Source organism: Lagopus muta, chromosome W (genome assembly GCF_023343835.1).
Source record: "Lagopus muta isolate bLagMut1 chromosome W, bLagMut1 primary, whole genome shotgun sequence".
Taxonomy (NCBI): Eukaryota; Metazoa; Chordata; class Aves; order Galliformes; family Phasianidae; genus Lagopus; species Lagopus muta.
Genome location: NC_064471.1, coordinates 792,112 through 806,201, shown reverse-complemented (window position 1 = coordinate 806,201; position 14,090 = coordinate 792,112). Strand labels below are relative to the sequence as shown.

Genomic DNA, 14,090 nt, shown 5'->3' with positions numbered 1-14,090 from the left:
ATCATCGGCAAACTTGCTGAGGGTGGCCACCATCCCCTCATCAAGGTCATTGATGAAGATGTTGAACAAGACCGGACCCAGCACAGACCCCTGAGGAACACCGCTAATTACAGGCCTCCAACCGGACTCTGCACCACCAACAACGACCCTCTGTGCTCTGCCAGTCAGCCAGTTCTCAACCCACCTCACTGTCCACTCATCTATCCCACACTTCCTCAGCTTTGTTATTAGGATGTCGTGGGGGACAGTATCAAATGCCTTGCTGAAATCAAGGTAGACTACATCCACTGCTCTGCCCCCATCCACCCAGCCAGAGACAACATCATAGAAGGCTACCAGGTTGGTCAAGCACGACCTCCCCCTTGTGAACCCGTGCTGACTACTCCTGATAACTTCCTCTTCTTCCAGTTGTCTGGAGATGACATCCAGTACAAGCTGTTCCATCACCTTTCCAGGGACAGAGGTGAGGCTGACTGGCCTATAATTGGCTGGGTCTTCCTTCTTGCCTTTTTTGAAGACCGGGGTGACGTTGGCTATCTTCCAGTCTTCAGGCACCTCCCCCGTCCTCCAAGACCTCTCAAAGATGACAGAAAGCAGTTCAGCAATCACCTCTGCCAGCTCCCTCAGCACCCGTGGATGAATCCCATCGGATCCCATGGATTTGTGAACATTGGTGTTGCCTAGGCGCTCCCGGACAACCTCTTCCCTGACTGAAGGGAGGTCTTCCATTCCCCAGATCCTCTCACTAACCTCCAGGGTCTCAGATTCCCGAGGGGGAGCTTTTTCACTGAAAACAGAAGCAAAGAAGGCATTCAGTATCTCCACCTTCTCAGCATCCCCCGTTACCAGTACACCCCCATCACTTAGCAGGGGAGCCACATTCTCCCTAGTCTTCCTTTTACTGTTAATGTACTTGAAAAAACCTTTTTTATTATCCTTTATCCCCTTCGCCAGATTTAATTCCAGGCGGGCTTTAGCCTTCCTTGTCGCATCCCTGCAGACCCTGACAACATTCCTGTATTCTTCCCAAGTAGTCAGACCCTTTTTCCACATTTCATGGGCCTTCTTCTTTCCTTTGAGTTTGTGCACGAGCTCCTTGCTCATCCACACAGGTCTCCTGCCACCCTTTCCCGATTTCTTCCTCACAGGGACACACTGATCCTGAGCTTGGAAGAAGAGCTGCTTAAATGCCGACCAGCTCTCACAGGCCCCCTTGCCTTCCAACACCCTAGCCCATGAGACAGCTCCAAGTAGGCCCCGAAAGAGATCGAAGTTGGCTCTCCTAAAGTCCAGGATAGCAATCCTACTTTGTGCTTTACTTCTTCCACTCAGGATCTTGAACTCCACCATCTCGTGGTCACTACAACCCAAGCTGCCCCCGACCTTTACTTCCCTGACAAGCCCTTCTCTATTAGTGAAAATAAGTCCAGCAGTAAATATGTCTAACCACATATCCTTGCCCCAGATCGGTCGGGCGTGGATAGTCCATTCCTGGGTGGCCCACTGTGCAATCCAAAGAGTAAGCCCCCGGTACACAGACCAGCTATCTGCGCAAATGTTCAGGATACCATCAACGGGTTCCTTGGTTATAACCATCCACACGGCTCGCAGGTCTGCCCATTGGCTGCTCTGAAAATCCCCCTCATCGAACCAGATTTTCTCGGTGGAAGGATGGTATGCTATTGCTCTCCACTTGCTCGGGTTGCCCTTGCTGGACCCATCTGTGTACCAGGCATCTTCAGGGATAGGATATTTTCCCTCCTGAACGGGACTCTTCTCACGTGGAGCGACCAGTATTTCTTTTGGTGCATCACTAGGATACGTCTCTGGGCCTAGGATCTTCTGGAGTTCTTCTTTCAAGGGTGATGAAGACAGACTGCTCCTTTGGCTGAGGTAGACGACCCATCGTGCCACTGTTTGTGCTTGAGCCACCCCTGTCTTAGGAAGGTGGGTCAGATCTTTCACCCACCCCTGAATTGGCAGAGTGGTCTTGACTGTAACTGCAACTGTTTGAGTTATTGGCTCTACTGCCTGTAATGCCGAATAGGCAGCCAATAACTGTTTGTCAATCATACTGTATCTTTCTTCTGCTCCGTGCCAAACCTGAGACCAGAAACCAATGGGGGTCCAAACAGAACTCTGGCGTTGCCACAGGCCCCAACCGAAGCCGTCTTGAGTAACATGAACGTCCAATGTCTGGGAGGGTAGGACCAAATATACCCAATGCCTGAGCTTATTTAACTACCAGTTTTGCTTGTTGGAAAGCTTCCTGTTCGGTTTTCCCCCAGTCCCATAGCTGCCCCTTTCTTGTGAGTCTGTAGAGTGGCCTTAGCAGCTGCGCTAGGGGAGGTATAAAGGAATGCCAATAACCCAATATACCTAGAAACTCTTGCAGCTGCTTTGATGTTGTAGGGACTGGGAACACCTGAACCTTAACTGTAACAGCACTGGGTAGCACATAGATCTTTCCTGACCAAACCACCCCCAGGAACTTTATAGACAGGCCTGGACCTTGCACCTTTTGGGGATTTATAGCTGCCACGGAGTTGACCAGATCAATGTATGTCCGTGACAGGTGCAACAGGCCTCTGCCCTCCCCCCCCCACCCCAGTCCCACAAAAAATGGGAAGGAATGAAGGGAGGAAATTCTTCTTAGCTGAAGAATTAGCGGGACTCATTGACAGGTCTTTAAACTAGGAATGAAGGGGGAAGGGGACACAATAAGGGCTACTGGAATTGAACGGGTCATTCGAGGGCTTATACCAAACTCCATGGGCAATGACGGCAGAGTGCATAGGGAAGGACTAGGGCAGGGGGATGCTGGGGATGCTGCTGTTCTAGGGGATCCTAGATCCCTTATAAAGGGAAAAGTGGCGAGACGGTTAGCCCGGCTGAAGTGCCTTTATACCAACGCACGCAGCCTGAGTAACAAGCAGGAGGAACTGGAAACTGTGATGCACTCGGGAAGTTATGACCTTGTTGCTATCACAGAAACATGGTGGGATGACTCCCACAATTGGGATACTGCCGTCGACGGCTATAGACTCTTTAGGAGAGATAGGCGAGGTAGGAGGGGTGGGGGAGTTGCTCTCTATGTCAGAGATTGGATAAACTGTGAGGAGCTCCCTACGAGAAGCAGTCAGGAACAGGTTGAGAGCCTGTGGGTTAGGATTAGAGATGGGACAAATATAGGTCAGCTGGTGTTAGGGGTATACTACAGACCACCTGATCAAGGGGAGGCTGTCGACGAGGCTTTCTTGCTCCAGATGCGTGAGATGTCTGGCTCACGGGCTCTTGTCCTGGTGGGGGACTTCAACCATCCGGACATCTGCTGGGAAAACCACATGGCGAGCTGCAAGAGCTCCAGAAGGCTCTTGGAATCCATTGATGATAGCTTTCTGGTTCAGGTATTGGACAGACCGACCAGAGGTGAAGCGTTGCTGGACCTGCTGCTCACCAACGCCGAGGAGATCATCAAAGGCGTCAAGGTTGGAGGCTGCCTGGGCTCCAGCGACCACGCCCTGGTTGAGTTTGTGATCTCAAGCGATGTGGGCCTGGCAAAGAGCAGGACCAGGACACTGAACTTCAGAAGAGCAGACTTCAAGCTACTCAATGGATTGCTGGCCAAGATCCCCTGGCGCGCTGCCCTCAAAGACATGGATGTTGAGGAGAGCTGGCGGCTCTTCAAAGAGGCCCTCCTGGAAGCACAAGAGGTCTCCATTCCGCTGAATAAGAAAGTGGGCAGGCGAGGTAGGAAACCGGCATGGCTCAGCAAGGACCTGCTGAGAGAACTGAGGGCGAAGAAAGGGGTGTACAAGCTCTGGAAACAAGGCTGTGTCACCTGGGAAGAGTACAGGAATGCCGTCCGGACTTGCAGACGTGGGATCAGGGAAGCCAAGGCGCAGGCAGAACTGAACTTGGCAAGGGACGTGAAAAACAATAAGAAAACCTTTTACAGGTACATTGCCCAGAAGAGACAGGCCAAAACGGGCGTACCTACTTTGGTAAATTTAAAAGGAGAACTGGCTTCAACAGATGAAGAGAAAGCCGAGGTGCTGAATGAGTTCTTCACCTCGGTCTTCACTGGTGGCCAGGATTCTAGTCTTTTTCACGTCCCTGAACCCTGCATCCCCAAACCTCTATGTGGGGACCAAGGAGGTAAATCCCTCCCCACTGTAAGGGCAGAGCAAGTCCGAGAGTGCCTCCTTAGACTGAATGAATACAAGTCTATGGGGCCGGATGGCGTGCATCCCAGGGTCCTGAAGGAGCTGGCTGAGGTGGTTGCCGAGCCGCTCTCCATCATATTTGAGAAGTCGTGGCTGTCAGGTGAGGTCCCGGACGACTGGAGGAAGGGTCACGTCACTCCCATATACAAGAAGGGGAGCAGGGAGGACCCGGGGAACTACAGGCCGGTGAGTCTCACCTCCGTGCCTGGGAAGATCATGGAACAGATCCTCCTGGACAACATGCTCGGTCACATAAAGAATGAGCATGTGATCCGAGACAGCCAGCACGGCTTCACCAAAGGAAGGTCATGCCTAACTAATCTTGTGGCCTTCTATGATGGAGTGACGGCATTGGTGGACGAAGGGAAGGCGACCGATGTCATTTACCTGGACCTGAGCAAGGCCTTTGACATGGTCCCCCACCACATCCTCATCTCCAAATTGGAGGGAAGTGGATTTGATGGGTGGACGACCCGATGGATAAGCAATTGGTTGAAAGGCCGCAGACAGAGGGTGGTGGTCAATGGCTCTATGTCCAGGTGGAGGCCGGTAACAAGTGGTGTCCCCCAAGGGTCTGTCTTGGGACCGGTGCTCTTTAACATCTTTATTAATGACATCGATGAGGGAATTGAGTGCACCCTCAGCAAGTTTGCTGACGACACCAAGCTGAGTGGTGCGGTTGATACGGTGGAAGGAAGGGATGCCATTCAGAGGGACCTCGACAGGCTGGAGGGCTGGGCTCGGGTGAACCTGATGAGGTTCAACACGGCAAAGTGCAAGTTTTTGCATTTGGGCCGGAAGAACCCCAGGCACCTGTACAGGCTGGGAGGAGTGGTCCTTGAGAGCAGCTCGGCAGAGAAGGACCTGGGGGTCCTGATGGACGAGAGACTGAATATGAGCCAGCAGTGCGCTCTGGCAGCTCGAAAGGCAAATGGGATCCTGGGCTCCATCAGGAGAGGGGTGGCCAGCAGGGACAGGGAGGTGATTGTCCCTCTCTACACGGCTCTTGTGAGGCCCCATCTGGAGTATTGTGTCCAGGTGTGGAGCCCTCAGTACAAGAAAGACATAGAGATTTTGGAAAGGGTCCAGAGGAGGGCGACTAAGATGATCAGGGGGCTGGAGCACCTCCCCTATGAGGACAGGCTGAGGGAGTTGGGCTTGTTCAGCCTGGAGAAGAGAAGGCTGCGGGGTGACCTCATTGCAGCCTATCAATACCTGAAGGGAACCTACACCCAGGAGGGGAGTAAACTCTTCAAAAGGGCTGACAACAGCAGGACTAGGGGAAATGGTTTTAAGTTGAAGGAGGGAAGACTTAGGTTAGATGTTAGGGGGAAGTTCTTTACTAGGAGAGTGGTTAGGCCCTGGAACGGGCTGCCCAGGGAGGTTGTGGATGCCCCGTCCTTGGACGTGTTTAAGGCCAGGTTGGATGGGGTCCTGGGCAACCTGATCTGAATGTGTATGTTGGTGGCCCTGCTAGGCAGGGGGGGTTGGAACTACATGATCCTTGGGGTCCCTTCCAACCCGGGTGATTCTGTGATTCTGTGAAAAGAACAGCAGCAGCAATCTATGGAGGAAAACTTATTTTACTATAATATTGGAATACAAGATAACACAATATGTACAATTTAATTGAAATTGAGATGAATAAATCAGACAAGATGAGAGACAGAGAGTTCCCGGGACCGATTCAAACCTGAAAAGCTTGGAACGGCTAGGAAAGCACCCTCCAGCACCCACTGGAAGGCAGCAAGACAGCGCTCCCCCACCCGGAAGGGCCAGATCCCTTGACTGCTGTAATGTACAGGGATAGGTACCTGGGAATGGGGCAGTGACACTTTAATACCCCGTACACTACATGATGTTTTGATGTGGAATACTGAAACCCAAAAACAAAAAAACATAGAACCATGACATTCCATCCCTTGTTCTACATCGTTACATCATGCTTAAAATATATATACATATATACAAAAAAACAAAAAATGATTAAAATGCATTACTCACACATGGCTATATATATATGTATCTATACATAGAATTACTGACTGCACTCCCCCGGCAGCAAGTTTCCTTGTGGTACTCATTGGACATCCCCATTCTTCTGCATTACACACCAAGTGGATCCTGGTCCCTGAGCAAAAACTGTACCACGGAGAGGTTTGCCCTTTCCAGAAGCTGGAAGAACCCAAACTGCCTTTCCTAACATGTTCTTTACATGTACAACAGGGACTTTATCTCCCTCTACGGTATGTAGGGAAATGGATTGGTTAGAATCATCACGATTGATAGATCCTCTGGTATTGACTAACCAGGTAGCTTCTGCCAAATGCTTCTCCCAGTGCTTAAATGTTCCGCCACCCAGTGCTTTTAGCATCGTTTTTAACAATCCATTGTATCGTTCAATTTTACCAGAGGCTGGTGCATGATAGGGAATATGGTAAATCCACTCAATGCCATGATCTTTGGCCCAAGTATTTACAAGAGAATTTTTGAAATGAGTCCGATTATCTGACTCAATCCTTTCCGGGGTGCCATGTCGCCACAGGACTTGTTTCTCGAGACCCAGTATGGTGTTTCGGGCGGTAGCATGGGGTACTGCATATGTTTCAAGCCACCCAGTGGTTGCCTCCACCATAGTAAGCACATAATGCTTACCATTGCGAGATCGTGGCAAGGTGATATAATCAACCTGCCATGCCTCCCCATATTTGTACTTTTGCCATCGCCCTTCCTCCCAGAGAGGTTTCATCCTCTTGGCTTGTTTGATGATGGCACATGTTTCACAGTTATGAATAACCTGTGCAATGGCATCCATAGTTAAGTCCACCCCTCGATCTCTAGCCCATTTGTATGTTGCATCTCTCCCTTGATGACCTGAGGTCTCATGGGCCCACCGAGCTAGGAATAATTCACCCTTGTTCTGCCAATCTAGGTCTATTTGATCCACTTCAATTCTGGCAGCTCGGTCTACCTGATGGTTGTTTTGCTGTTCTTCAGTAGCCCGACTCTTGGGCACATGAGCATCTACATGGCGCAACTTCACAACTATAGTCTTTGTTCGGGCAGCAATGTCTTTCCACAGTTCAGCAGCCCAAATAGGTTTACCCCTTCTTTGCCAGTTATTTTGCTCCCACTGCTGTAACCACCCCCATAAGGCATTTGCTACCATCCATGAGTCAGTGTAGAGATAAAGCATTGGCCACCTCTCCCGCTCAGCAACATCTAAGGCCAGTTGGACAGCCTTTACCTCTGCAAATTGGCTTGATTCCCTTTTCCCTTCAGTGGCCTCTGCAACTTGTCGTGTGGGGCTCCACACAGCAGATTTCCATCTGCAATGGTTTCCCACAATACGACACAATCCATCTGTGAACAGGGCGTATTTCTTTTCATTCTGTGGTAGTTCATTGTATGGTGGGGCCTCTTTAGCACGAGCTACTTCTTCTCCTGGTGGTGTTCCAAACTTTTTACCTTCAGGCCAGTCCATGATGACCTCTAGGATTCCTGGACGGCTGAGGTTCCCCATCCGTGCTCGTTGTGTAATCAGTGCAATCCACTTACTCCAAGTGGCATCAGTAGCATGATGGGTGGAGGGAACCTTTCCTTTAAACATCCAGTTCAGCACTGGCAGTCGAGGTGCCAGAAGGAGCTGTGTGTCAGTACCGCCTAATTCAGAAGCAGCCCGAACCCCCTCATATGCGGCTAAGATCACCTTCTCAGTTGCAGTGTAGCCCTCTTCCAACCCCCTGTGGGCTCGATTCCAGAATCCCAAGGGTCAGACTCGGGTCTCTCCTGAGGCTCTTTGCCACAAACTCCAAGTGGGACTGTTCTCTCCAGCAGCAGTATAGAGGATGTTCTTTATACCCTGTCCTGTCCGTACTGGCCCTTGGGCCACGAAATGGGCTATCTCCTGTTTAATCTGTTCAAAAGCCTGCTGCTGCTCAGGGCCCCATGTAAACTCATTTCTCATTCGCGTCACATAATAAAGGGGGCTTACAATGAGGCTGTAGTTTGGAACATGCATTCTCCAAAAGCCCACTGCACCCAGAAAAGATTGTGTCTCTCTTTTGCTAGTGAGCAACGGCAACGATCTGAGGAGGATCTGTAATTTACTATATCTAACAAATTCAAACAAATTGAGAGAGACAAGAGTATCCAAAATACGAGATAGTACACGAAGTAGTCTTTAGCAGACTGCAGGGGAAGCATGTGCTTTTCTTAGCGGCAAACAGTGAGCAGCTGGTATCCTGCCAGGACCTCCACCTTTCTTCCTCTGCGCGCCAGGTCCTCCAGGAATGCCACTCCTCTCCTCCCATCCGAAGACCCAAAATGCCCATAAAAGATAGTCCATGGAACCAGAACATTAACTCTTTAACTCCCATTGTTTTAGATGATGTTCTGACTTGGCATACTGACGACAAAAATCACAAAACCACAACATGCTTAACATATATCTATATGCCTGTTGAGCTGGGGTGGAGAAATCCCCCTCCCTCATCAAGGCATTCTCATCTACAGCCCAAAGAAAGTTTCTTTGCTGCAGCAACAAGTTTTCATTTGCCTGACTGTGTCAACCCCCTGCATTTCAATTCCCACACAGTGTCTCGCAGGACAATATATGACAAAGCCTCCCACCACGGCTCTTGTCCCGGGGCCACAATGACAGAGAAAGCCCTCAACATATCTGCGTCTCCAGCTTTCCTAGCCTCCCTCCGAGTAAGTGCCCACATACCATGTGGATCTGGGAGAAACATCCGGCTCTTTCTTAAGATCTGTTGAGCTAGGATCAAAAGGGTCATCAGGACCTTTGGAAGAGGAGGCAGCGAAGACCCCCGTGGCGATGATAATGAAGGAGCTGATGGCACAGCCGGTGAGCCCAACGAGAAGCCAGTGTCTCCTTCATCTTCGGATGAATCAGAGGCAGCCAATGATGAGCCTGTATGACTTTTCAAGACTTCAAAATTTTTTCTCAAGGTTTTTAACCTGGACACCATCCCATCACCTCTAGTGGATGCACCCCACAATTTTACGAGGACATTTTTCATTTCAGAACTGTTTGTCATTTTTTTTTTTTCCCAGAAATGTTTCGTCATTTTGTTCCCCATGGTATGCAATTGCTTACCTTCATCCAGAAAAAGGCACTTGGAACAGCTGGGGACGGTAAGACTTGTCTCAGTCTTGCACTTCTTTCAGCAGTATATGGCCTCTTCCAGCCCTCTCTATAGGACTTCTTTCAGCCTTCTTCTCTATAGAGTTTCTTTCAACTCTCTTCTTGATAGAGCTCTCTTTCAGCTCTCTTTTCAATAGAGCTTCTTCAGAACCGGTCTGTTTTTCATGTCCTTGTTCGGGTGCCAATTGTGGCTGCGAGCTCCCTTGCTGGTGTGGTGTCACGGATTTGACCAGATCAATCTATGTCCGTGACAGGGGCGACAGGCCTCTGCCCTCCCCCCCCCCCCCCCACCCCAGTCCCACAAAAAATGGGAAGGAAGGAAGGGAAGAAAAGAACAGCGGCAACAATCTATGGAGGAAAACTTATTTTACTATAATATTGGAATACAAGATAACACAATAGATACAATTTAATTGCAATTGAGATTAATAAATCAGACAAGATGAGAGAGAGAGAGTTCCCGGGACCGATTCAAACCTGAAAAGCTTGGAACGGCTAGGAAAGCACCCTCCAGCACCCACTGCAAGGCAGCAAGAGAGCGCCCCCCCCACCCTGAAGGGCCAGATCCCGTGACTTCTGTAATGTACAGGGATAGGTACTTGGAATTGGGGCAGTGACACTTTAATGCCCCGTACACTACATGATGTTTCGATGTGGAATACTGAAACCCAAAAACAAAAACAAAAACAAAAAACATAGAACCATGACATTCCACCCCTTATTCTACATCGTTACATCATGCTTAAAATATATATACATATATACAAACAAACAAAAAATGATTAAAATGCACACATGGCTATATACATATACATAGAATTAGTAACTGCACTCCCCCGGCATCAAGTTTCCTTGTGGTACACACTGGACATCCCCATTCTTCTGCATTACCCACCAAGTGGATCCTGGTCCCTGGGCAAAAACTGTACCACGGAGAGGTTTGCCCTTTCCAGAAGCTGGAAGAACCCAAACTGCCTTTCCTAACATGTTCTTTACATGTACAACAGGGACTTTATCTCCCTCTACGGTATGTAGGGAACTGGATTGATTAGGACCATCACGATTAATAGATCCTCTGGTATTGACTAACCAGGTGGCTTCTGCCAAATGCTTCTCCCAGTGCTTAAATGTTCCGCCACCCAGTGCTTTTAGCATCGTTTTTAACAATCCATTGTATCGTTCAATTTTACCAGAGGCTGGAGCATGATAAGGAATATGGTAAATCCACTCAATGCCATGATCTTTGGCCCAAGTATTTACAAGAGAATTTTTGAAATGAGTCCCATTATCTGACTCAATCCTTTCTGGGGTGCCATGTCGCCACAGGACTTGTTTCTCGAGACCCAGTATGGTGTTTCGGGCGGTAGCATGGGGTACTGCATATGTTTCAAGCCACCCAGTGGTTGCCTCCACCATAGTAAGCACATAATGCTTACCATTGCGAGATCGTGGCAAGGTGATATAATCAACCTGCCATGCCTCCCCATATTTGTACTTTTGCCATCGCCCTTCCTCCCAGAGAGGTTTCATCCTCTTGGCTTGTTTGATGATGGCACATGTTTCACAGTTATGAATAACCTGTGCAATGGCATCCATAGTTAAGTCCACCCCTTGGTCTCTAGCCCATTTGTATGTTGCATCTCTCCCTTGATGACCTGAAGGTCTCATGGGCCCACCGAGCCAGAAATAATTCACCCTTGTTCTGCCAGTCCAGGTCTATTTGAGCCACCTCAATTCTGGCAGCTCGGTCTACCTGATGGTTGTTTTGCTGTTCTTCAGTAGCCCGACTCTTGGGCACATGAGCATCTACATGGCGCAACTTCACAACTATAGTCTTTGTTCGGGCAGCAATGTCTTTCCACAGTTCAGCAGCCCAAATAGGTTTACCCCTTCTTTGCCAGTTATTTTGCTCCCACTGCTGTAACCACCCCCATAAGGCATTTGCTACCATCCATGAGTCAGTGTAGAGATAAAGCATTGGCCACCTCTCCCGCTCAGCAACATCTAAGGCCAGTTGGACAGCCTTTACCTCTGCAAATTGGCTTGATTCCCTTTTCCCTTCAGTGGCCTCTGCAACTTGTCGTGTGGGGCTCCACACAGCAGATTTCCATCTGCAATGGTTTCCCACAATACGACACAATCCATCTGTGAACAGGGCGTATTTCTTTTCATTCTGTGGTAGTTCATTGTATGGTGGGGCCTCTTTAGCACGAGCTACTTCTTCTCCTGGTGGTGTTCCAAACTTTTTACCTTCAGGCCAGTCCATGATGACCTCTAGGATTCCTGGACGGCTGAGGTTCCCCATCCGTGCTCGTTGTGTAATCAGTGCAATCCACTTACTCCAAGTGGCATCAGTAGCATGATGGGTGGAGGGAACCTTTCCTTTAAACATCCAGTTCAGCACTGGCAGTCGAGGTGCCAGAAGGAGCTGTGTGTCAGTACCGCCTAATTCAGAAGCAGCCCGAACCCCCTCATATGCGGCTAAGATCACCTTCTCAGTTGCAGTGTAGCCCTCTTCCAACCCCCTGTGGGCTCGATTCCAGAATCCCAAGGGTCAGACTCGGGTCTCTCCTGAGGCTCTTTGCCACAAACTCCAAGTGGGACTGTTCTCTCCAGCAGCAGTATAGAGGATGTTCTTTATACCCTGTCCTGTCCGTACTGGCCCTTGGGCCACGAAATGGGCTATCTCCTGTTTAATCTGTTCAAAAGCCTGCTGCTGCTCAGGGCCCCATGTAAACTCATTTCTCATTCGCGTCACATAATAAAGGGGGCTTACAATGAGGCTGTAGTTTGGAACATGCATTCTCCAAAAGCCCACTGCACCCAGAAAAGATTGTGTCTCTCTTTTGCTAGTGAGCAACGGCAACGATCTGAGGAGGATCTGTAATTTACTATATCTAACAAATTCAAACAAATTGAGAGAGACAAGAGTATCCAAAATACGAGATAGTACACGAAGTAGTCTTTAGCAGACTGCAGGGGAAGCATGTGCTTTTCTTAGCGGCAAACAGTGAGCAGCTGGTATCCTGCCAGGACCTCCACCTTTCTTCCTCTGCGCGCCAGGTCCTCCAGGAATGCCACTCCTCTCCTCCCATCCGAAGACCCAAAATGCCCATAAAAGATAGTCCATGGAACCAGAACATTAACTCTTTAACTCCCATTGTTTTAGATGATGTTCTGACTTGGCATACTGACGACAAAAATCACAAAACCACAACATGCTTAACATATATCTATATGCCTGTTGAGCTGGGGTGGAGAAATCCCCCTCCCTCATCAAGGCATTCTCATCTACAGCCCAAAGAAAGTTTCTTTGCTGCAGCAACAAGTTTTCATTTGCCTGACTGTGTCAACCCCCTGCATTTCAATTCCCACACAGTGTCTCGCAGGACAATATATGACAAAGCCTCCCACCACGGCTCTTGTCCCGGGGCCACAATGACAGAGAAAGCCCTCAACATATCTGCGTCTCCAGCTTTCCTAGCCTCCCTCCGAGTAAGTGCCCACATACCATGTGGATCTGGGAGAAACATCCGGCTCTTTCTTAAGATCTGTTGAGCTAGGATCAAAAGGGTCATCAGGACCTTTGGAAGAGGAGGCAGCGAAGACCCCCGTGGCGATGATAATGAAGGAGCTGATGGCACAGCCGGTGAGCCCAACGAGAAGCCAGTGTCTCCTTCATCTTCGGATGAATCAGAGGCAGCCAATGATGAGCCTGTATGACTTTTCAAGACTTCAAAATTTTTTCTCAAGGTTTTTAACCTGGACACCATCCCATCACCTCTAGTGGATGCACCCCACAATTTTACGAGGACATTTTTCATTTCAGAACTGTTTGTCATTTTTTTTTTTTCCCAGAAATGTTTCGTCATTTTGTTCCCCATGGTATGCAATTGCTTACCTTCATCCAGAAAAAGGCACTTGGAACAGCTGGGGACGGTAAGACTTGTCTCAGTCTTGCACTTCTTTCAGCAGTATATGGCCTCTTCCAGCCCTCTCTATAGGACTTCTTTCAGCCTTCTTCTCTATAGAGTTTCTTTCAACTCTCTTCTTGATAGAGCTCTCTTTCAGCTCTCTTTTCAATAGAGCTTCTTCAGAACCGGTCTGTTTTTCATGTCCTTGTTCGGGTGCCAATTGTGGCTGCGAGCTCCCTTGCTGGTGTGGTGTCACGGATTTGACCAGATCAATCTATGTCCGTGACAGGGGCGACAGGCCTCTGCCCTCCCCCCCCCCCCCCCACCCCAGTCCCACAAAAAATGGGAAGGAAGGAAGGGAAGAAAAGAACAGCGGCAACAATCTATGGAGGAAAACTTATTTTACTATAATATTGGAATACAAGATAACACAATAGATACAATTTAATTGCAATTGAGATTAATAAATCAGACAAGATGAGAGAGAGAGAGTTCCCGGGACCGATTCAAACCTGAAAAGCTTGGAACGGCTAGGAAAGCACCCTCCAGCACCCACTGCAAGGCAGCAAGAGAGCGCCCCCCCCACCCTGAAGGGCCAGATCCCGTGACTTCTGTAATGTACAGGGATAGGTACTTGGAATTGGGGCAGTGACACTTTAATGCCCCGTACACTACATGATGTTTCGATGTGGAATACTGAAACCCAAAAACAAAAACAAAAACAAAAAACATAGAACCATGACATTCCACCCCTTATTCTACATCGTTACATCATGCTTAAAA

At 49.0% G+C, this 14,090-nt stretch overlaps 2 protein-coding genes across 2 annotated transcripts in view; both read right to left on the bottom strand.

Annotated features, from left to right (window-relative positions):
• LOC125686430 (uncharacterized protein K02A2.6-like) overlaps nucleotides 1–8,814 on the bottom strand; it is a 377,153-nt gene extending 368,339 nt beyond the window's left edge. The window contains exon 1 of the mRNA XM_048930398.1: nucleotides 3,760–8,814. Within this exon, the coding sequence (XP_048786355.1) occupies nucleotides 6,307–7,836 (1,530 nt within the window). The 5' untranslated portion in view covers nucleotides 7,837–8,814 and the 3' untranslated portion in view covers nucleotides 3,760–6,306. The remainder of the gene's footprint in view (nucleotides 1–3,759) is intronic.
• Nucleotides 1–14,090, bottom strand: part of LOC125686408 (uncharacterized) — a 418,931-nt gene that overhangs the window by 401,701 nt on the left and 3,140 nt on the right. The window lies entirely within an intron of this gene.